Source organism: Artemia sp. Qi Xiang Cuo, chromosome 5 (assembly GCF_049724085.1).
Source record: "Artemia sp. Qi Xiang Cuo chromosome 5, ASM4972408v1, whole genome shotgun sequence".
Classification (NCBI taxonomy): domain Eukaryota; kingdom Metazoa; phylum Arthropoda; class Branchiopoda; order Anostraca; family Artemiidae; genus Artemia; species Artemia sp. Qi Xiang Cuo.
Window position 1 is genome coordinate 4,430,916 of NC_142798.1, and position 26,334 is coordinate 4,457,249.

At 30.1% G+C, this 26,334-nt stretch overlaps 1 protein-coding gene across 1 annotated transcript in view; it reads right to left on the reverse strand.

Moving 5' to 3' along the window:
* LOC148951733 (transient receptor potential-gamma protein-like) overlaps positions 1-26,334 on the reverse strand; it is a 325,562-nt gene that overhangs the window by 262,006 nt on the left and 37,222 nt on the right. The window contains exon 3 of the mRNA XM_089088658.1: positions 23,285-23,431. Coding sequence (XP_088944784.1) covers positions 23,285-23,427 — 143 coding nt within the window. The 5' untranslated portion in view covers positions 23,428-23,431. The remainder of the gene's footprint in view (positions 1-23,284; positions 23,432-26,334) is intronic.

A 26,334-nucleotide genomic window follows, 5' to 3' on the forward strand; every position in this document is an offset into this window, starting at 1 on the left:
TAAAATAGCGTAACTATTATGTGACTTGGTACTTTGAAATTATTTTCTACAATAGCGTAAGTATAATGTGACTTGGTACTTTGAAATTATTTTCTACAAAAGCGTAACTATAATGTGACTTGATAGTTTGAAATTATTTTCTACAAAAGCGTAACTATCATGTGAATTGGTAGTTTGAAATTATTTTCTACAATAGCGTAACTATAATGTGACTTGGTACTTTAAATTTATTTTCTACAATAGCGTAACTATCATGTGACTTGGTACTTTGAAATTATTTTCTAAAATAGCGTAAATATCATTTGACTTGGTACTTTGAAATTATTTTCTACAAAAGCGTAATTATAATGTGACTTGGTACTTTGAAATTATTTTCTACAATGACGTAACTATCATGTGACTTGGTACTTTGAAATTATTTTCTACAATAGCGTAACTATCATGTGACTTGGTACTTTGATATTATTTTCTATAAGAGCTTAAATATCTTGTGACTTTGTAATTTGATATCATATTATAATAGAGTGTAACTATCATGTGACTTGGTAATTTTAATTTATTTTCTATAATAGCGTAACTATCATGTGATATGGTAATTTGAACTTATTTTCTACAAAATCGTAACTATCATGTGACTTGGTACTTTGAAATTATTTTCTACAATAGCGTAACTATCATGTGACTTGGTACTTTGAAATTATTTTCTACAATAGCGTAACTATAATGTGACTTGATAGTTTGAAATTATTTTCTACAAAAGCGTAACTATCATGTGAATTGGTAGTTTGAAATTATTTTCTACAATAGCGTAACTATCATGTGACTTGGTACTTTTAATTTATTTTCTACAATAGCTTAACTATCATGTGACTTGGTACTTTGAAATTATTTTCTAAAATAGCGTAAGTATAATGTGACTTTGTACTTTGAAATTATTTTCTACAAAAGCGTAACTATCATTTGACTTGGTACTTTGAAATTATTTTTTACAATAGCGTAACTATAATGTGACTTGGTACTTTGAAATTATTTTCTACAATAGCGTAAGTATCATGTGAGTTGGTACTTTGAAATTATTTTCTACAATAGCGTAACTATAATTTGACTTGGTACTTTGAAATTATTTTCTATAATAGCGTAACTATAATGTGACTTGGTACTTTGAAATTATTTTTTACAATAGCGTAAGTATAATGTGACTTTGTACTTTGAAATTATTTTCTACAATAGCGTAACTATCATGTGACTTGGTACTTTGAAATTATTTTCTACAATAGCGTAACTATAATGTGACTTGGTACTTTGAAATTATTTTCAACAATAGCGTAAATATAATGTGACTTGGTACTTTGAAATTATTTTCTATAATAGCGTAACTATAATGTGACTTTGTACTTTGAAATTATTTTTTATAATAGCGTAACTATCATGAGATTTGGTACTTTGAAATTATTTTCTGCAATAGCGTAACTATAATGTGACTTGGTACTTTGAAATTATTTTCTACAAAAGCGTAAGTATCATGTGACTTGGTACTTTGAAATTATTTTCTACAAGAGCGCAACTATCATGTGACATGGTACTTTGAAATTATTTTCTACAATAGCGTAACTATCATGTGACTTGGTACTTTGAAATTATTTTCTACAAAAGCGTAACTATCATGTGACTTGGTACTTTGAAATTATTTTCTACAAAAGCGTAACTATCATGTGACTTGGTACTCTGAAATTATTTTCTACAATAGCGTAAATATCATGTGACTTGGTAGTTTGAAATTATTTTCTACAATAGCGTAACCATAATGTGACTTGGTACTTTGAAATTATTTTCTACAATAGCGTAACTATCATTTGACTTGGTACTTTGAAATTATTTTCTATAATAGCGTAACTATCATGTGAGTTGGTACTTTGAAATTACTTTCTACAAAAGCGTAACTATCCTGTGACTTGGTACTTTGAAATTACTTTCTACAATAGTGTAAATATCATGTGAGTTGGTAGTTTGAAATTATTTTCTATAGTAGCGTAACTATCCTGTGACTTGGTACTTTGAAATTATTTTGTATAATAGCATAACTATCATGTTACTTGGTACTTTGAAATTATTTTCTATAATAGCGTAACTATCAAGTGACTGGGTACTTTGAAATTATTTTCTACAAAAGCGTAACTATCATGTGACTTGGTACTTTGAAATTATATTCTAAAATATCATAACTATATTGTGAATTGGTCCTTTGAAATTATTTTCTATAATAACGTAACTATAATGTGACTTGGTACTTTGAAATTATTTTCTACAAAAGCGTAACTATCATGTGACTTGGTACTTTGAAATTATTTTCTACAATAACGTAACTATAATGTGACTTGGTAATTTGAAATTATTTTCTATAATAGCGTAACTATCATGTGACTTGGTACTTTGAAATTATTTTCTACAATAGCGTAACTATCATGTGACTTGGTACTTTGAAATTATTTTCTACAGAAGCTTAACTATCATGTGACATGGTACTTTGAAATTATTTTGTACAAAAGCGTACCTATCATGTGACTTGGTACTTTTAAATTATTTTCTACAATAGCGTAATTATAATGTGACTTGGCAATTTGAAATTATTTTCTACAATAGCGTAACTATCATGTGACTTGGTACTTTGAAATTATTTTCTACAAAAGCCTAACTATCATGTGACATGGTACTTTGAAATTATTTTCTACCATAGCGTAACTATCATGTGACTTGGTACTTTGAAATTATTTTCTACAATAGCGTAACTATCATGTGACTTTGTACTTTGAAATTGTTTTCTACAAAAGCGTAACTATCATGTGATTTGGTACTTTGAAATTATTTTCTACAATAGCGTAACTATAATGTGACTTGGTACTTTTAAATTATTTTCTAAAAAAGCGTAACTATAATGTGACTTGTTAGTTTTAAATTATTTTATACAAAAGAGTAACTATCATGTGAATTGGTATTTTGAAATTATTTTCTACAATAGCGTAACTATAATGTGAATTGGTACTTTGAAATTAGTTTCTAAAATAGAGTAACTATCATGTGACTTGGTACTTTGAAATTATTTTATATAATAGCGTAAATATAATGTGAGTTGGTAATTTGAAATTAATTTATAAAAAAGCGTAAATATAATGTGACTTGGTACTTTGAAATTACTTTCTACAATAGCGTAAATATCATGTGAGTTGGTAGTTTGAAATTATTTTCTATAGTAGCGTAACTATCCTGTGACTTGGTACTTTGAAATTATTTTTTATAATAGCGTAACTATCATGTGACATGGATCTATTGAAATTATTTTTTCTACAATATCGTAACTATCATTTGACTTGGTACTTTGAAATTATTTTCTATAATAGTGTAACTATCATGTGACTTGGTACTTTGAAATTGTTTTCTATAATAGCGTTACTATCATGTGACTTGGTACTTTGAAATTATTTTATATATTAGAGTAACTATCATGTGACTTGGTACTTTGAAATTATTTTCTAGAAAAGCGTAACTCTCATGTGACTTGTTACTTTGAAATTATTTTCTACAATAGCGTAACTATCATGTGACTTGGTACTTTGAGATTATATTCTATAGTAACGTAACTATCATGTGACTTGGTACTTTGAAATTATTTTCTAAAAAAGCATAACTATCATGTGACTTGGTACTTTGAAATTGTTTTCTACAATAGTGTAACTATCATGTGACTTGGTACTTTGAAATTATTTTCTATAATAGCGTAACTATCATGTAACTTGGTACTTTGAAATTATTTTCTGTAATAGCGTAAATATCCTGTGACTTGGTACTTTGAAATTATTTTCTATAATAGCGTAACTATCATGTGACTTGGTACTTTGAAATTCCTTTCTACAATAGCGTATCTATAATGTGACTTGGTACTATGAAATTACTTTCTACAATAGAGTAACTATCATGTGAGTTGGTAGTTTGAAATTATTTTTTATAACAGCATAACTATCCTGTGAGTTGGTAGTTTGAAATTATTTTTTATAATAGCGTAACTATCATGTGACATGGTACTTTGAAATTATTTTCTACAATAGCGTAACTATCCTTTGACTTTGTACTTTGAATTTATTTTATATAAAAGCGTAACTATCATGTGACTTGGTGATTTGAAATTATTTTCTACAATAGCTTAAATATCATGTAGAATTGGTACTTAGAAATTATTTTCTATAATAGCGTAACTATAATGTGATTTGGTACTTTGAAATTATTTTGTACAAAAGCATAACTATCATGTGACTTTGTACTTCGAAATTATTTTCTACAATAACGTAGCTATAATGTGACATGGTACTTTGAAATTATTTTCTAAATTAGCGTAACTATCATGTGACTAGGTACTTTGAAATTATTTTCTACAATAGCGTAACTATCATGTGACTTGGTACTTTGAAACTATTTTCTACAAAAGCGTAACTATCATGTGACATGGTACTTTGAAATTATTTTCTACAAAAGCGTAACTATCATGTTATTTGGTACTTCGAAATTATTTTCTACAATAACGTAACTATAATGTGACTTGGTACTTAGAAATTATTTTCTACAATAGCGTAACTATCATGTGACTTGGTACTTTGAAATTATTTTCTACAATAGCCTAACTATCATGTGACTTGGTACTTTGAAATTATTTTCTATAATAGCGTAACTATAATGTGAGTTGTTACTTCGAAATCATATTCTATAACAGCGTAACTATCATGTTACTTGGTAATTTGAAAATATTTTATACAATAGCGTAACTATCATGTTACATGGTACTTTGAACTTATTTTCTACAATAACGTAACTATAATGTGACTTGGTACTTTGAAATTATTTTCTACAATAGCGTAACTATCATGTGACTTTGTACTTTGAAATTATTTTCTACAATAGCGTAACTATAATGTGACTTGATAGTTTGAAATTATTTTCTACAAAAGCGTAACTATCATGTGACTTGGTAGTTTGAAATTATTTTCTATAATAGCGTAACTATAATGTGACTTGGTACTTTTAATTTATTTTCTACAATAGCGTAACTATCATCTGACTTGGTACTTTGAAATTATTTTATATAATAGCGTAACTATCATGTGACTTGGTACTTTGAAATTATAAAAGCGTAACTATCATGTGACTTGGTACTTTGAAATTATTTTCTACAATAGCGTAACTATCATGTGACATGGTACTTTGAAATTATTTTCTACAATAGCGAAACTATCATGTGACTTGGTACTTTGAAATTATTTTCTACAATAGCGTAACTATAATGTGACTTGGTACTTTGAAATTATTTTCTACAATAGCGAAACTATCATGTGACTTGGTACTTAGAAATTATTTTCTACAAAAGCGTAACTATCCTGTGACATGGTACTTATAAATTATTTTCTTAAATAGCGTAACTATCATGTGACTTGGTACTTTGAAATTATTTTCTATAAAAGCGTAACTATCATGTGACTTGGTACTATTATATTATTTTATAAAATAGAATAACTATATTGTTAGTTGTTACTTTTATATTCTTTTCTACAAACTTATAACTATCATGGGACATGGTAGTTTGAAATTACTTCTTACAATAGCTTAACTATCATGTGACATGGTAGTTTTAAATTATTTTCTAAAATAACGTAACTATCATTTGACTTTGTAATTTTATATTATTTTCTATAAAATCGTAACTATCATTTGAGATGGTACTTTGAAATTGTTTTATACATAAACGTAACTATAAACTGACATGGTACTTTGATATGATTTTATACAAAATCATAAATATAATTTGACTTGGTAATTTTTAATTATTTTCTATAATATCGTAACTATAATGTGACTTGGTACTTTGAAATTATTTTCTACAATAGCGTAACTATCATGTGACTTGGTACTTTGAAATTATTTTTTACAATAGCGTAACTATCATGTGACTTGGTACTTTGAAATTATTTTCTACAATAGAGTAACTATCATGTGACTTGGTACTTTGAAATTATTTTCTACAAGATCGTAACTATAATGTGACTTGGTACTTTGAAATTATTTTCTACAATAGCGTAACCATCATGTGAGATGGTACTTTGAAATTATTTTCTACAATAGCGTAACTATCATGAGACTTGGTACTTTGAAATTATTTTCTACAATAGCGTAACTATAATGTGACATGGTACTTTAAAATTATTTTCTATAAAAGCGTAACTATCATGTGACTTGGTACTTTGAAATTATTTTCTACAATAGCGTGACTATCATGTGACTTGGTACTTTGAAATTATTTTCTACAATAGCGTAACTATCATGTGATTTGGTACTTTGAAATTATTTTCTACAAAAGCGTAACTATCATGTGACTTGTTACTTTGAAATTATATTCTACAATAGCGTAACTATAATGTGACTTGGTACTTTGAAACTATTTTCTACAATAGCGTAACTATAATGTGACTTGTTATTTTGAAATTATTTTATAAAATAGCGTAACTATCATGTGACTTGTTAGTTTGAAATTATTTTCTACAATAGCGTAACTATAATGTGACTTGGTACTTTGAAATTATTTTCTAAAAAAGCGTAACTATCATGTGAGTTGGTACTTTGAAATTATTTTCTAAAATATCGTAACTATCATGTGAATTGGTACTTGGAAATTATTTTCTATAATAACGTAACTATAATGTGACTTGGTACTTTGAAATTATTTTCTACAAAAGCGTAACTATCATGTGACTTGGTACTTTGAAATTATTTTCTACAATAGCGTAACTATAATGTGACTTGGTACTTTGAAATTATTTTCTATAATAGCTTAAATATAAAGTGACATTGTACTTTGAAATTATTTTCTAAAAAATCTTAACTATCATGTGACTTGGTACTTTGAAATTATTTTCTACAAAAGCTTAACTATCAAGTGACTTGGTAATTTGAAATTATGATATACAATATAGTAACTATCATGTGACTTTGTACTTTGAAATAATTTTCTACAATAGCGTAACTATCATGTGACTTGGTACTTTGAAATTATTTTCTACAATAGCGTAACTATCATGTGACTTGGTACTTTGAAATTATTTTCTACAAAAGCCTAACTATCATGTGAGATGGTACTTTGAAATTATTTTCAACAATAGCGTAACTATCATGTGACTTGGTACTTTGAAATTATTTTCTATAATAGCGTAACTATCATGTGACTTGGTACTTTGAAATTTTTTTCTACAATAGCTTAACTATCATGTGAGTTGGTACTTTGAAATTATTTTCTACAATATCGTAACTATCATGTGACTTGGTACTTTGAAATTATTTTCTACAATAGCGTAACTATCATGTGACTTGGTACTTTGAAATTATTTTCTACAATAGCGTAACTATAATGTGACTTGATAGTTTGAAATTATTTTCCACAATAGCGTAACTATAATGTGAATTGGTAGTTTGAAATTATTTTCTACAATAGCGTAACTATAATGTGACTTGGTACTTTGAAATTATTTTCTATAATAGCGTAACTATCATGTGACTTGGTACTCTGAAATTATTTTCTACAATAGCGTAACTATAATGTGACTTGGTACTTTGAAATTGTTTTCTATAAAAGCATAACTATCATGTGACTTCGTACTTTGAAATTATTTTCTACAATATCGTAACTATCATGTGACTTGTCACTTTGAAATTATTTTCTACAAAAGCGTAAGTATCATGTGACTTGGTACTTTGAAATTATTTTATACAATAGCGTAACTATCATGTGTCTTGGTACTATGAAATTATTTTCTACAATAGAGTAACTAACATGAGACTTGTTACTTTGATATTATTTTCTACAAAAGGGTAACTATCATTTGACTTGGTACTTTGAAATTATTTTCTACAATAGCGTAACTATAATGTGACTTGGTACTTTGAAATTATTTTCTACAATAGCTTAACTATAATGTGAATTGGTACTTTGAAATTTTTTCTACAAAAGCGTAACTATCATGTGACTTGGTAGTTTGAATTTATGTTATACAATAGAGTAACTATAATGTGACTTGGTACTTTGAAATTATTTTCTAAAATAGCGTAACTATCATGTGATTTGGTGCTTTGAAATCATTTTCTATCATAACGGAACTATCATGGGACTTGGTACTTTGATATTATTTTCTAAAATAGCGTAACTATCATGTGATATGGTACTTTGAACTTATTTTCTATAATAGCGTAACTATCCTGTGACTTGGTACTTTTAAATTATTTTCTACAATAGCGTAACTATAATGTGACTTGGTTCTTTGAAATTATTTTCTACAAAATCGTAACTATCATGTGACTTTATAGTTTTAAATTATTTTCTACAAAAGCGTAACTATCATGTGACTTGGTAGTTTGAAATTATTTTCTACAAAAGCGTAACTATAATGTGACTTGGTACTTTGAAATTATTTTCTATAAAAGCGTAAATATCATGTGACTTGATACTTTGAAATTATTTTCTACAATAGCGTAACTATCCTCTGACTTGGTACTTTGAAATTATTTTCTACAATAGCGTAACTATCATGTGACTTGGTACTTTGAAATTATTTAATAAAATAGCGTAAATATCATGTGAGTTGGTACTTTGAAATTATTTTCTATAATAGCGTAACTATCCTGTGACTTGGTACTTTGAAATTATTTTATACAATAGCGTAACTATCATTTGACTTGGTACTTTGAAATTATTTTCTATAATAGCGTAACTATCATGTGACTTGGTACTTTGAAATTATTTTCTACAATAGCGTAACTATCATGTGACTTGGTACTTTGAAATTATTTTCTACAATAGCTTAACTATCATGTGACTTGGTACTTTGAAATTATTTTCTATAATATCGTAACTATAATGTGACTTGGTACTTTTAAATTATTTTCTACAAAAGCGTAACTATCATGTGACTTGGTACTTTGAAATTATTTTCTACAAAAGCGTAACTATCATGTGACTTGGTACTTTGAAATTATTTTCTACAATAGCGTAACTATCATGTGACTTGGTACTTTGAAATTATTTTTTACCAAAGCATAACTATCATGTGAAATGGTACTTTAAAATTATTTTCAACAATAGCGTAACTATAATGTGACTTGGTACTTTGAAATTATTTTCTACAAAAGCGTAACTATCATGTGACTTGGTAATTTGAAATTATTTTCTACAATAGCGTAAGTATCATGTGACTTTGTACTTTGAAATTATTTTCTACAATAGCGTAACTATCATGTGACTTGGTACTTTGAAATTATTTTCTACAATAGCGTATATATCATGTGACTTGTTAATTTTAAATTATTTTCTATAATATCATAACTATCCTGTTTATTTGTAATGTTAATTTATTTTATATATTCGTTTCTATATCGAGTGAGTTTTTTCTTTTAAATTATTTTCTACAAAAGTGTAACTAACATTTGTCATGTTACTTTGAGATTGTTTTCCACAAAAGCAAAACTATCATGTAACTTGGTACTTTGAACTTATTATTTACAATAACCTAACTATCATTTGACTTGGTACTTTGAAATTATTTTCTAAAATATCGTAACTATAATGTGACTTGGTACTTTGAAATTATTTTCTATAATAGAGTAACTATCTTGTGACTTGTTACTTTGAAATTATTTTCTACAATAGTGTAACTATCATGTGACTTGGTCCTTTGAAATTATTTTCTACAAAAGCTTAATTATCATGAGATATGTTAATTTGAAATAATTTTCTAAAAAAGCATAACTATAATGTGACATGGTACTTTGAAATTATTTTCTAGAATAGCGTAACTATAATGTTACTTGGTTCTTTGAAATTATTTTCTACAATAGCGTAACTATCATTTGAATTGGTACTTTTAAATTATTTTCTACAAAAGCCTAACTATCATGTGACATGGTACTTTGAAATTATTTTCTACAATAGCGTAACTATCATGTGACTTGGTACTTTGAAATTATTTTCTATAATAGCGTAACTATAATGTGACTTGGTACTTGAAAATTATTTTCTAAAATAGACTAACAATCATTTAATTTGTTACTATGAAATTATTTTCTACAATAGCGTAACTATCATGTGACTTGGTACTTTGAAATTATTTTCTACAATAGCGTAACTATAATGTGACTTGGTACTTTAAAATTATTTTCTACAATAGAGTAACTATCATGTGACTTGGTACTTTGAAATTACTTTCTACAATAGCGTAACTATCATGTGACTTGGTACTTTGAAATTATTTTCTACAATAGCGTAACTATCATGTGATTTGGTACTTTGAAATTATTTTCTACAATAGCGTAACTATCATGTGACTTGGTATTTTTAAATTATATTCTACAATAGCGTAACTATAATGTGACTTGGTTCTTTGAAACTATTTTCTACAATAGCGTAACTATAATGTGACTTTATAGTTTGAAATTATTTTCTACAAAACCGTAACTATCATGTGAATTGGTAGTTTGAAATTATTTTCTACAATAGCGTAACTATAATGTGACTTGGTACTTTGAAATTATTTTCTACAAAAGCGTAACTATCATGTGACTTGGTACTTTGAAATTATTTTCTACAATAGCGTAACTATCATGAGACTTGGTAATATGAAATTATTTTATAAAATAACGTAACTATAATGTCACTTGGTACTTTGAAATTATTTTCTACAATAGCGTAACTATCATTTGACATGGTACTTTGAAATTATTTTCGACAATAGCGTAACAAAACGGTGTATTTTTACTTATTTATTTTTTTCTATAATTTCTTATCTAAACTGTTTCTGTTTCATTTTTATATTTTTTTAATAATATCGTATAAATAATGTGAATTGCACCTTTGTCAGGTTTTACTAGAAAAGAGTAATTATCATGTGAAAGGTTCAGTTGAAATAACTTTCAAAACTAGCGAAAATATCATGTTACATGGTACTTTGAAATTATTTTCTAAAATATCGTAACTATAATGTTACTTGGTACTTTGAAATTATTTTCTACAATAGCGTAACTATAATGTGTCTTGGTACTTTGAAATTATTTTCTACAAAAGCCTAACTATCAAGTGATATGGTACTTTAAAATTATTTTCTACAATACCGTAACTATCATGTGACTTGGTACTTTGATATTATTTTCTACAATGGCGTAACTATCATGTGACTTGGTACTTTGAAATTATTTTCTACAATAGCGTAACTATCATGTAATTTGGTACTTTGAAATTATTTTCTACAATAGCGTAACTATCATGTGACTTGGTACTTTGAAATTATTTTCTACAATAGCGTAACTATCATGTGACTTGGTACTTTGAAATTATTTTCTACAATAGCGTAACTATAATGTGACTTAATACTTTGAAATTATTTTCCACAAAAGCGTAACTATCATGTGAATTGGTAGTTTGAAATTATTTTCTACAATAGCGTAACTATAATGTGACTTGGTACTTTGAAATTATTTTCTATAATAGCGTAACTATCGTGTGACTTGGTACTTTGAAATTATTTTCTACAATAGCGTAACTATAATGTGACTTGGTACTTTGAAATTATTTTCTACAATAGCGTAACTATAATGTGACTTGGTACTTTGAAATTGTTTTCTATAAAAGCATAACTATCATGTGACTTCGTACTTTAAAATTATTTTCTACAATAGCGTAACTATAATGTGACATGTTACTTTGAAATTATTTTCTACAATAGCGTAACTATCATGTGACTTGGTAGTTTGAAATTATTTTCTACAATAGCGTAACTATAATGTGACTTGGTACTTTGAAATTATTTTCTACAATAGCGTAACTATAATGTGACTTTGTACTTTGAAATTATTTTCTATAATAGCGTAACTATCATGTGACTTGGCACTTTGAAATTATTTTCTACAATTGCGTAACTATAATGTGACTTGGTACTTTTAAATTATTTTCTACAAAAGAGTAACTATCATGTGACTTGGTACTTTGAAATTATTTTCTACAATAGCTCGTGTTTAACAAAAAAAAAACAACAAAGGAATTATTTACTGACCTTTAGTTGTTGTGATTTTAAAAGTTCCGCTTTTATTTCAGCCAATTGTGTTTAACAAAAAAAAAAAACCTTTCAGACATTTCTTGTTAAAACTTTATTTTCAACTAATTCATCCGGGTTTTCGAAAGCAATTCGTACCACAGTACAGCACTATCACTAGTCTAAGACATCCACTCTGTCATCGTCCCATCCTTCCAAAAAATACTTTTCAGACATTTCTTGTTAAAACTTTATTTTCAACTAATTCATCCGGGTTTTTCACAAGCAATTCGTACCACATTACAGCACTATAACTATTATAAGATAACCACTCTATCATCGCCCTCCCCCCCCCCCCCCCCAAAAAAATACTTTTCAGACATTTCTTGTTAAAAGTTTATTTTCAACTAATTCGTCCGGGTTTTCGAAAGCAATTCATGCCAGAGTACAGCACTATAACTAGTCTAAGACATCCCCTCTGTCATCGCTCCCGCACCCCAAAAAAACTACTTTTCAGACATTTCTTGGTACTTTGAAATTATTTTCTACAATAGCGTAACTATCATGTGACTTGGTACTTTGAAATGATTTTCTACAAAAGCGTAACTATCATGTGACATGGTACTTTGAAATTATTTTCTACAAAAGCGTAACTATCATGTTACTTGGTACTTTGAAATTATTTTCTATAATAGCGTAACTATAATGTTACTTGGTACTTTGAAATTATTTTCTATAATAGCATAACTATCATGTGACTTGGTACTTTGAAATTATTTTCTACAAAAGCGTAACTATCATGTGACATGGTACTTTGAAATTATTTTCTACAAAAGCGAAACTATCATGTGACTTGGTAATTTGAAATTATTTTCTATAAAAACGTAACTATAATGTGACTTGGTATTTAGTAATTATTTTATATAATAGCATAACTATCATGTGACTTGGTACTTTGAAATTATTTTATATAATAGCGTAACTAACATGTGACTTGGTACTTTGAAATTATTTTCTACAAAAGCGTAACTATCATGTGACTTTTTACTATTCTAATATTGATTACAATCGCTTAAATATAATGTTACATGGTAGTTTGAAACTATTTTTTACAAAAGCATAACTATCATGTGACTTTGTACTTTGAAATTATTTTCTATAATAGCGTATCAATAATATGACTTGGTATTTTGAAATTATTTATTAAAAAATCGTAACTATCATGTGACTTGGTACTTTGAAATTATTTTCTACAAAAGTGTAACTATCATGTGACTTGGTAGTTTGAAATTATTTTCTACAATAGTGTAACTATCATGTGACTTGGTACTTTGAAATTATTTTCTATAATAGCGTAACTATCATGTGACTTGGTACTTTGAAATTATTTTCTAAAATAGCGTAACTATAATGTGACTTGGTACTTTGATATTATTTTCTATAATAGCGTAACTATCATGTGATTTGGTACTTTGAAATTATTTTCTACAATAGCGTAACTATCATGTGACTTGGGACTTTGAAATTATTTTATACAATAGCGTAACTATAATGTGTCTTTGTATTTTTATATTATTTTATACAATAGCTTAACTATCCTGTGACTTGGTTGTTAGATATTATGTTATATAACCGCGTAACTATCATGTGAATATGTAATTTGAAATTATTTTATATAGAAGCATAACTATCATCTGACATGGTACTTAGAAATTAATTTATATATGAGCACAACTATCATATTACTTGTTTCTTTGTATTTATTTTCTACAACAGCGCAATTATCTTTAGATTTTTTACTTTGATATTATTTTCTATAAAAGCGTAATATTATGTCACTTTATACTTTGAAATTATTTTCTACAATAGCGTAACTATCATGTGACTTGGTACTTTTAAATTATGTTCTACAATAGCGTAACTATCATGTGACTTGGTACTTTGAAATTATTTTCTACAATAGGATAACTATTATGTGACTTGGTACTTTGAAATTATTTTCTACAATAGCGTAACTATTATGTCACTTGGCACTTTGAAATTATTTTTTACAATAGCGTAAATATCATGTGACTTGGTACTTTGAAGTTATTTTCTACAAAAGTGTAAATATCATGTGACTTGGTACTTTGAAATTATTTTCTACAATAGCGTAACTATAATGTTACTTGGTAGTTTGAAATTATTTTCTACAATAGCGTAACTATTATGTAACTTGGTACTTTGAAATTTTTTTATATAAGAGATTTTATAACCTGAGTCTTTTTACTTTTATTTTATTTTATAAAAGAGATTATCTCAATTGACGTTTTCCATTTTAATAATATTATCTAACAGAGAAACACTCAGGTGACAAGTTCCTTTGTAATCATTTTACCTAATATAGGAACTTTCATGTAATTATCAGCGTGGTACTTTGAAATTATTTTCTACAAAAGCGTAACTGTCAAGTGACTTGGTACTTTTATATTATTTTCTACAAAATCTTAAATATACTTCGAATTTGTACTTTTATATTATTGTATACAATAGGAAAACTATCATGTGACTTTTTAATTTTAAATAATATTATACAATAGATTAACTATCGTGTCACGGTTCACGTTTAAATTATTATTTACAATATAGTACCTATAATGTTACTTTGTATTTTGAAATTATTTTCTAAAATATAGTAACTCTTATGTAAGTTGGTACTTTGAAATTATTTTCTACAATAGGGTAACTATAATGTGACTTGGTACTTTGAAATTATTTTCTACAATAGCGTAACTATAATGTGACTTGGTACTTTGAAATTATTTTCTATAATAGCGTAACTATCATGTGACTAGGTACTTTGAAATTATTTTCTACAATATCGTAACTATAATGTGACTTGGTACTTTGACACTATTTTCTACAAAAGCGTAACTATCATGTGGCATGTTACTTTGAAATTATTTTCTACAATAGCGTAACTATAATGTGACATGGTAGTTTGAACTTATTTTATAATATAGCTTAACTATAATGTTACTTTTTACTTTGAAATTATTTTCTGGAAAAGCGTAACTATCATGTGACTTGGTACTTTCAAATTATTTTCTACAAAATTGTAACTATAATATGACATGGTACTTTGAAATTATTTTCTACAAAAGCGTAACTATCATGTGCCTTGGTAGTTTGAAATTATTTTCTACAATAGCGTAACTATCATGTGACTTGGTACTTTGAAATTATTTTCTACAATAGCGTAACTATCATGTGAATTGGTACTTTGAAATTATTTTCTATAATAGCGTAACTACCATGTGACTTGGTACTTTGAAATTATTTTCTACAATAGCGTAACTATAATGTGACTTGGTACTTTTAAATTATTTTCTACAAAAGCGTAACTATCATGTGACTTGGTACTTTGAAATTATTTTTTACAATAGCTCGTGTTTAACAAAAAAAAACAAAGGAATTATTTACTGACCTTCAGTTGTTGTGATTTTAAAAGTTCCGCTTTTATTTCAGCCAATCGTGTTTAACAAAAAAAAACAAAAAAAAACAAAGGAATTATTTAATGACCTTTAGTTGTGATTTTAAGATTTCCGCTTTTATTTCAGCCAATTGTGTTTAACAAAAAAAAAAAAAAACTTTTCAGACATTTCTTGTTAAAACTTTATTTTCAACTAATTCATCCGGGTTTTCGAAAGCAATTCGTACCACAGTACAGCACTATCACTAGTCTAAGACATCCACTCTGTCATCGTCCCAGCCCCCCAAAAAATACTTTTCAGACATTTCTTGTTAAAACTTTATTTTCAACTAATTCATCCGGGTTTTTCACAAGCAATTCGTACTACAGTAAAGCACTATAACTAGTCTAAGACATCCACTCTGTCATCGCCCTCATCCACCCAAAAAAGTACTTTTCAGACATTTCTTGTTAAAACTTTATTTTCAACTAATTCATCCGGGTTTTCGAAAGAAATTCATGCCAGAGTACAGCACTATAACTAGTCTAAGACATCCCCTCTGTCATCGCCTCCACCCCCCAAAAAAATACTTTTCAGACATTTCTTGTTAAAACTTTATTTCAACTAATTCATCCGAGTTTTTGAAAGCAATTCATGCCAGAGTACAGCACTATAACTAGTCTAAGACATTCACTCTGTCATCGCCCCCACTCCCCAAAAAAATACTTTTCAGACATTTCTTGTTAAAACTTTATTTCATCTAATTCATCCGGGCTTTCGAAAGCAATTCATGCCAGAGTACAGCACTCCCTCTGTCATCGCCCCCACCCCCAAAAAAATACTTTTCAGACATTTCTTTTTAAAACTTTATTTCAACTAATTCATCCTGGTTTTCGAAAGCAATTTATGCCAGAGTACAGCACTGTAACTAGTCTAAGACATCCACTCTGTCATCGTCCCAACCCCCTAAAAAAATACTTTTCAGACATTTCTTGTTAAAACTTTATTTTCAACTAATTCATCCGGGTTTTCGAAAGCAATTCGTACCACAGTACAGCACTATCACTAGTCTAAGACATCCACTCTGTCATCGTCCCATCCCCCAAAAAAATTCTTTTCAGACATTTCTTGTTAAAACTTTATTTTCAACACATTCCTCCGGGTTTGTAACAAGCAATTTGTACCACGGTACAGCATTATAACTAGTCTAAGACATCCACTCTGTTATCGCCCTCACCCCTCCAAAAAAAATACTTTTCAGACATTTCTTGTTAAAACTTTATTTTCAAATAATTCATCCGGGTTTTCGAAAGCAATTCATGCCAGAGTACAGCACTATAACTAGTCTAAGACATCCACTCTGTCACCGCCCCCACCCCCCAAAAAAAAATACTTTTCAGACATTTATTGTTAAAACTTTATTTTCAACTAATTCATTTGGGTTTTCACAAGCAATTCATACCACAGTACAGCACTATCACTAGTCTGAGACATCCAATCTGTCATCACTCCATCCCCCAAAAAAATACTTTTCAGACATTTCTTGTTAAAACTTTTTCTGAGGGAGAAGGAGGGGCCTCTGAGCCTTGCCCTTGAGGCAGATCCCGTTTATTTTCGATTCTGAGTATTTTTGGTTTTCCTTCCAAAATTGACCCCCCCTCCTCTGCCCTCAGAAATGGGGGAACGAAGGGCCTCAGAGCCTTCCCCCTGGCGTCCGATCCCATTTATTTTCGATACTGAGATTTTTTTATTTTCCCGCCAAAATTGACACCCCCTCCCCAGCCCTCCGAAATGGGGGAACGAAGGGCCTCTGAGCCTTGCCCTTGAGGCAGATCCCATTTATTTTCGATTCTGAGTATTTTTGGTTTTCCCTCCAAAATTGACCCCCCCTCCCCAGCCCTCAGAAAAGGGGGAACGAACCCTCAGAAATGGAGGAAGGAGGGGCCGCTGAGCCTTGTCCTTGAGGCAGATCCGATTTATTTTAGATTCTGAGTATTTTTTGGTTTTCCCTCCAAAAATGACCCCTCCCCCTCCCCTGCCCTCAGAAATGGGGTAACGAAGGGCCTCTGAGCCTTCCCCTTGAGGCAGATCACATTTATTTTCGATTCTGAGTATTTTTGGTTTTCCCTCCAAAATTGACCCCCCCCCCTCTCCTGCCCTCAGAAATGGGGGAACGAAGGGAAAGTTAACCTATTTTAAATTGACAACACTGTCCAAACATCACATGTGTATTATACAGTACACAATCACCCCATCTCCCCCAAAACACTTTTCAGCCAATTCTAGTTAAAATTTTTTATTCCAATTCGCAAATCTCATTACCCCTTTTTAAATGTCGATCAAACAATTCGGATTGTAGTGTCCAAGTTTTTAATAACAAAGCCTACACACATGTACACACTATGCTTTCAAAAAACCAGTCTGGTTGAAAAACTTGGAGTTGAAACAAATTTGTGCGGGGAATCCCCCCGTTCATACTGTTATCTTTTTTGCAATGTTTAGGAACAGGCGGGGAATCCCCACTCGTTTGGAATGGTACCAACAGGACATAAGCAAATAGCACGTAGTTTCATGACGTGTTTAATCACGTGTAGAGGTCCCATTGAATAACAATGGAAGGGACATAGCGCTTAAAATAGCATGGGAGGGAACATAATCCACCCAAATCCATAAGTACATGCTCTGGAAAGACACCAAGGAACATAAGGCAAGCAAATCCATAAGTACATGATCTTGAAATGTTTTTCCTATATGTGTAAGCAAATAACATAGGAATTGCAATATGTGTAAGCAAAATGGTACCTCTTACCCTACTTTTAAGTCTCATTAAAACTGAACATATCGCTGCCTTCGGTACAAAACGCGAGAAGTTAAATTGTTTTTCTAAGATTTCAGGAAAGTAGTGTTTGGCTTTTAATCTTTGTGTTGTTTATTCGGATCTCTTATTCAAGCTCTACAAATTATGGAAGACTGCCCAATCAACTATAAGCAGTTTGGCCAAAAAACCGAAAAAGTTTATAATGGACGAGATAGGATAATCCTTTCCTTTAAGGTGGTGCATCCCTTAAACCAAAAAAACGTCCCGGTTTTTTCTCATTTACTGCGACAGTAGGTACTCTGCTTAAATAATGTTGATACATTTAGGTCATTGTATATACATAATATACAGTAAGATCATTCCCTATCTCAACCATTATATAAAGCTGGAACGAGACGCAAGTGCTCCGGAGAACTTATAAACATAAGCGACATTATATTTCTTCACGGGTAGACAAGTCAGATTTTTCTTGAAAGCGAAACTTGGCTTCACCTTTGTAACACTAAATTTTAAAGAATCCAATTTTAGATTAATTTTTTCCAATACGTGTATAAAAATCGGCAATTAGTAGTGCAATGTTATTATTTGACGTTTATAGAAATTACAAGTAGGTTTCGAAGTCTCGAGTAGGTTTTAAAGGCATTTTGAGATATTTCTGCAAAAATATGTGTTCCAGAGTAATATACACTGGACCGCTGATGGACATCGTAAGAATATATGGGCGGAGCTTTTATATGCGCCAAGTTTGTAGTAGCCAAACATCACTGAGCCGTGCTCTTACTCCATATTATTTATATACAATGATTTAGATCCGCTGGCCAGATTAGCGACCTTTGTGATGCGTTTGTAATCCACTTTCTAAATAAACATAAGCATTTTATTCGTCTCAGATATAATACAAACACAATTGGTCTAAAGTGTGTTCGATTTTATCATACCAGAATGTTTTCCGACCCCTTGGAAGCATTTCTCTAAACCTTTGTTTTTCGGGTTATTCATTCCTCATACGTTAAATTTTCAGCCGGTTACTTACTGGAGTGCCTGCTGGCACGAGAGGGGCAATTATCCTTTCTCCCAAGATTTTGAAATATCTTCAATTTTATAGTACCAGATTATCTTCAAACCTCTGTAAAACATTTCTCTAAAAGCTTGCTTTTCGGGTCATTCATTTCTCACGCGTAAAATTTTTAGGCGGTTACTTATAGGATGGTCAGTTGTCAGGGGAGGGGCAATTATGCCCCTCACTAAATTATGACATATATCATTTTTGCATCCTCGTTTAGAAAAAAATTGAATATGATCCTATTTTCCCTTAAAAAAAAAGTTTGAAGTTTAAGGTTGCTTGAAGCTGCAAAGTCATTTTGTATTTAGAATTTCACCATATTTAACATTATGGATTAAATGTGTTTCTCGGGCATACCCAACTAGCTTAAAAACTATAAAATTTTTGTTAGTACAGAAAAGCACTTATTGATTTTTTTTTTACATATATATCTTGTCATAATCTTGGTTTATCATTGACAAATACTACTACTACTAATAACTCACCGCAGCACCAAGCCGCCTGAGGCCAACACACCCACGCACGCTCCTCCTCCATCCCGATCCATTCAAAGCTAGTGAAACTCTACTAAACTTAGCTCTTCTCCTAAACTAGTGAAACTCTACTAAACCTAACTCTTCTCCTAAACTAGTGAAACTCTACTAAACTTAACTCTTCTCCTAAACTAGTGAAACTCTACTACACTTAACTCTTCTCCTAAACTAGTGAAACTCTACTAAACTTAACTCTTCTCCTAAACTAGTGAAACTCTAGTAAACTTAACTCTTCTCCTAAACTAGTGGAACTCTACTAAACTTAACTCTTCTACTAAACTAGTGAAGCTCTACTAAACTTAACTCTTCTCCTAAACTAGTGAAACTCTACTAAACTTAACTCTTCTCCTAAACTAGTGAAACTCTACTAAACTTAACTCTTCTCCTAAACTAGTGAAACTTTACTAAACTTAACTCTTCTCCTAAACTAGTGAAACTCTACTAAACTTAACTCTTCTCCTAAACTAGTGAAACTCTACTAAACTTAACTCTTCTCGTAAACTAGTGAAACTCTACTAAACTTAACTCTTCTCCTAAACTAGTGAAACTCTACTAAACTTAACTCTTCTCCTAAACTAGTGAAACTCTACTAAACTTCAAGTTTAGTAGAGAATTTGAGCGATTTGTACAAGAAGCATTTAGTTGATAGAACATATGAAGATGAGAAGAATTTAAGGAAAGTAGAGAAAGAAGAAATAGTAGAAAAAATTAAAATATGGATTAAAGAGGTGTGAAGTTGAGGTCATGGATAAAATTGCTGAGGATCTGGAAGATGCCACCATACGGCATAATAGCAAAGCAATATATTGGTATGTTTAAAGATTGAGATAGAACGGTCAATTTGGACTTGTCACAGTTATAGAAAAGAGCAGGGCCGCAGTTCGTGATAAGGGAAGAGTTAAAGAAAAGATTTGCAGAACAATTTGAGAAGGATTAAGTTATAGGAAATGATATAGGAGAGAATGAAAAACTTTGTGATGGATAGTACTAAAAGGATTAAAAAAAATAAAGCCCCAGGATAAAGCTCCCCCAAAAAAAGCTTAGAGAAAAAATACTGAAAATCGTGAATATGATTTTGAAAAAGGGAACGATATTAAGAGAAATTTTATTAAGCACCTCTATAATAAAGGTGATAAGATTGAGTTAGCTAATTATAACGGCATTAGCTTGGCTTCTGAACGAATTAAATTACTTAGTATAATAGTACTTTGTATACTTATACATACCACAGATAAAGCTTTAAAAAAATACCAGTGTTGTTTTAGGACGGGGAAAGGATGTTTCAACCGAATTTTTACTCTTTGATTGATAATTGAGAAGCGCCTGAGACATCAGACTTATTTAGTCCTTAGTTTTATAGATTATAAGCTAGCGTTTGAATACGATGTATACCTTGTATGGTTTACCAGATATATATATTAAAGTAATTAATGTTGTTTACAGGAATAACATTTACTGTAGTTAAGGTTGGAAATGACACTAATAGCTCGTTTAGTAGCTCGTTCTTGTCTTGTTTGGTAATTAGAATTTAACCAGGGTGCCTTCTGGCCTTCTTATATGGATCATTTTAATGGACTTCATCCTAAGAAGTACGGCAAAAGCTATGGGAGAGTATGGAATCAAATGTAAAAGTAAAACTTTACTTTAATAAGTTTATGGTGATGATTTTAGTGCTCAAGATAAAAATGTTTGCAAAATGAAGAAGCCTTTGGAGGTTTTGAAAGCTCAGGGGGCAAGATAAGGCTTGAACATTCATTCAAGAACATTCATTCATCCAGCATTCATCCAATTTTCACATTTCATAATTTAATTCTTTTCTTCTAATTATTGAAGTGTACTTTAGTTTCTTTTTCTTTTATCTCCATTACATCACCAGTGCCATAGCGTTATATCGTTAACGTTTATTTTTTCTCTCCTCACCCCCCCCCCCCTCTTGGTATAGTAAAAACAGATTAGCACAAAAAGTTGTTGTCCCATCTGTAACAGAAAAGTTGACAATGGTGCACAAAAAGCTGTTACTTTCAGCATAACATAATTTAACTTTTGTTTTACCTAATGAAATATACCGTATCTTTTTTTCTCTTCTCTCCGTTACTTCAACAGTATCAGGCGTTAAGGAGGGAGACACCTTCCTCTTATCTACTATATTTTAGTCTGTTTTAGCTTTAAAGACGCTCTTTACCTTTATTAAATAAAACAAACAGGTTTTTTTCAACTGAAATCAAGGAGCAACATCAAAGCTTAAAACTAACAGAAATTATTACTTATATGAAGAAGGTTGCCCCCTCCTCAACACCTCACTGTTTACACTAAAGTTTTTTAGTACTTTTAAAAAAGTGTCTCATTGTTCTAATTAAACGGCCTTTGTGCTTCAGGCGTCATTCTTAAAGAATTAGGACAAAGTTCAAACTTTAGCATAAAGAGCGAGGTGTTGAGAAGGGGGCCACTCTTTTCATATACGTAATAATTTCTGTTCGTTTAAAGTTTTAATGTTGCTCCTTACTTTCAGTTGAAAAAAATTTTTTTTATTGAATTTCTGATAATTTTTCAAATAATGCCAGGAAGTCTGGCCCCACCTCCACGGAGAAACCCCCTCCCCACGGAAATATCCTCTAGACAATTCAATCCCGGTGAAAATTTACCCCGGATAATTACTCTTAACCACTCCGCGCGTTAAATTGAGACGGAAAAGAGAAAGCAAGACATATAAAAAGTAATTTGTATTAGAATTCTGGCCAAAAATACGAAGTTCCACATTTTTGCAGATAGGAGCCTGAAACCTATACAGTTGAATTCTCTGATGCGCCGAATCTGATGGTGTGATTTTCATTAAGAACACTTGTCTTTTAGGGGGTGTTTCTTCCTTTTTTCGAAAATCAGGAAAATTTTCTCAGGCTCGTAAACTTTGATGCGTAAATCCAAACTTAATAAAATCTTTATAATTGAAATCAGCATAAAAAACTGATTCTTTTGATTTATCTATCTGTATCAAAATTCCGTTTTTTAGAGTTTCGGTTACTATTGAGCCGGGCTGCTCCTTACTTACAGTTTTTTACCACGAACCGTTTGATGAGAAACAAATCTTTCTATTTCCCTTTTACAATGCTTAAGAAAAGTAAATAAGTTCAGATATCTCCCAGCCTCTTATGACCTTTGAAAGCTAATGGAAGGATACACTCATACTTCAGACATCCATAATCCGTAATTTAATTAGAAATTTATATGCATCATGAAGTAAATTTTTTAGACAAATCCCCTTCCTTTTTTTAATTAAACCAGGTTGGGTTTCAATTACAAAAGAAGACTGTTACCTGCGCACAGTAGCCAAATCTCCTCTCTCCACAGCAAGAAGATATTTCTTTTCATCAAAGGACAATTGCCCCATCTCACGATGAGGTGGCAACTCAGTTTCAAGGTCATTTGTGGATGAGCAATAATTGTTAGGCCGAAACATGATCCTTCGAAAAAAAATTCTATAATCAGCAAAACTCCATAACAAGCTCAAAAGTTTGAGTTTGCAAAGACAATGATACAATTTCTTTTTCAAAGCAATTCATACAAGCTGACTTCTTACTTTTCATATTTTTACTTAGTTTCTTCTCAATTTGGGATTTTTTTTATTATTTGACACAGTTTAAAATAACTGGATTCTAATCCTACTCCTAAGTTGTGAGCAACTCTTCAATCTTCTTTTGATAATGTATAGCAACACGATGGTAATCTTATCAGTACAGAAAGGTTCGATATTTGTTTTTATTGAGCCATGGTTTCCTTGCAATTCCCTCTCGTTGATTCCTTGACCCAAGATGACTCCTAAACCCCACTTAAAGCTTTTTTTACTTATGGGAGAGTCAAATGCAAAGAAGATTCATATTTCCTCAAATTATTTTAGTAGCTCAACAGGTTAAAGCGAATATATTATTATTCGAAAACTCACTCAATGGGGGCAAATCCACTTTGCTTTATGGACATAGTTTTGTAAACAATGTCCAAGGCTGGTCATCAGAGCAAAAAAAAAAAAAAAAAAAAAACTTGGGTTCGTCATCACCTTAAAAAGAAAGCCGGATCATTCATTTAGGCGGTTATAAATAGTTCTCATTTTTGTAAGCATAAAAAATCTCCAGAACTATCAGCCACACTAGCAGTAGCTCCGATTCACAAAAATGAAGGAGGGGGACCCGACATTTTTATTTGATTCTTAAATGAAAATGCGGAAAAAGTATTTTTCAAAATTTAGGGGAGAAATTGCCCTCTTCCTCAACTTAGTTGACACCCTTGCATACAGGTAGCAGAGAAAACGACAATACTAAATTTTACAAGCAGTAAGCCAAAAAGACGATTTTTTTCCAAAGTACTTCCCCCTTCCCGGCTACCTACTTTCACTTCCAGAATCATAACCTGGTTTCTCCAAGTGCAAATCTCTAAGAGCTAGGACTATAAAAAAAGGGCTAAGTTGAATTATGGCGAATGATACGGGAGAAAAAATAATAATTTGTTCCCTAGCTTTTCCCCTCTGACCCGCTTATTGGATGTCATGGTTGATAGGTCAGAGCATAGAACAACCACAAAATGAGACAGGGGGCGCCAAATTGAGTTTACAAATAATCGAAAAGAGTAAAATGACAAACTGACAAACACTTATCAAGCAATACTTATCCACAAGCAATAACAGCACAATCTATCCTAGTGTAGTCAAGGCTATATTAATGTATTCAACTCATGTCAAGACACTTAAAGGGCAGTTTAATTTGAAAGAGCTATTAATAAAGAGGATCTAAATACTTTTGACAGAAATATATTACTTTTCAGAAATCCACAAATCTAAATTTAAGCTATCAAAATTTTGATTTGCCATTGCATTTGGTATATTTTACAGAGCCTTTCTGGTTTCCTAATGTCCATTTTCATAATTATCTCAGGTATTTCAAAATATAAATTTTTCATAACAAAAGTATTGCCATTAGCAAATAAAAATAAATAACCAGCACCATAATTCACTTATGGAAACATATCTGATCATGTACTATAATTGTAAGGATTTTCTTAGATTTCCTAGATGCATAATTATCATTTTATGCCAAAATATTCTGTCGAACTATGTAAAATGACATCTTTTGATAAGTTTGAATTAAATTGGTATTCAAGACTTGGAAAAAGTTGCAGTTTTAACGATTGCATTTTCTAGAGCAAAGAAAATCGTTCAAAGACAAATTAAGACGACTAAATCGATTTCCCAAAAAAATACTCTCTTTATGCATAACCTTTTTTCCTTTTTCCAAGAATATATACATATATATATATATATATATATATATATATATATATATATATATATATATATATATATATATATATATATATATATATATATATATATATATATATATATATATATATATATATATATATATATATATATATATATATATATATATATATATATATATATATATATATATATATATATATATATATATATATATATATATATATATATATATATATATATATATATATAGTTATTAACCCTATTTTAAATCTATGCCTTCCTTCGTTTATTAGCATATTTCTTTTTTTTTGAAATTTCATTTATGTATTTTAAAAACTCCTCGACTTTGAGTAAATAATAAATGAATAAACTTTTAAGGTGCTCAGTTTAAGAGAATACAGAAATAATCGAAGTTTGTCAAAATATAACAGCTCCTTATAAATTGCTACTGTTGAACTCAATCTTTCCTTCCTTTATTTTATTTCAACTGCTTGTGACGCAGATGTTGTGCCATGAAAATCAATAAATTACATACTTATCTTTGATGTCCCTATTTTTCCACCAAAATTAAAAGGATTTTGCTTTACCATAAATATAAAAGAGTGTATTATCTTTAACAATAGAAATAAATCCTAAAAGATACCCTATTGCAATTTATTCATACAATTACTTAAAGATATTGACCTTATCCTTAATATTTCAATTAAAATCTTGAGACGGTTTGAAAAAACATAGGTAGCAACGAAAGATTCATAAACGATTTATAAAAATATAATTTTTCTTTATACAATCATTCCTTAACAAACAAGCCTCTCTGCTTTCAGCAACACCTCCTCCCATGATTCCCGTGACATTCTGCATTCTGCAACATGCCCTGGGAGACACGCCCCCTTGGATTCTGCAACACCTGGAATTACCGTGACGCCATGGAAGACACACCCCTGTTTTAAATAGTTAGGTGTTACGTTATTGTTTACATTTGGGAAGACGTGCCCTCGGAATTCAAGGGTGGATTGTTTTTAATGGTCAGTTGCTATATAATTGAGAATGACGCAATGTTGTGTGACCTTGCCTCGGTATAAGAAAAGAGTT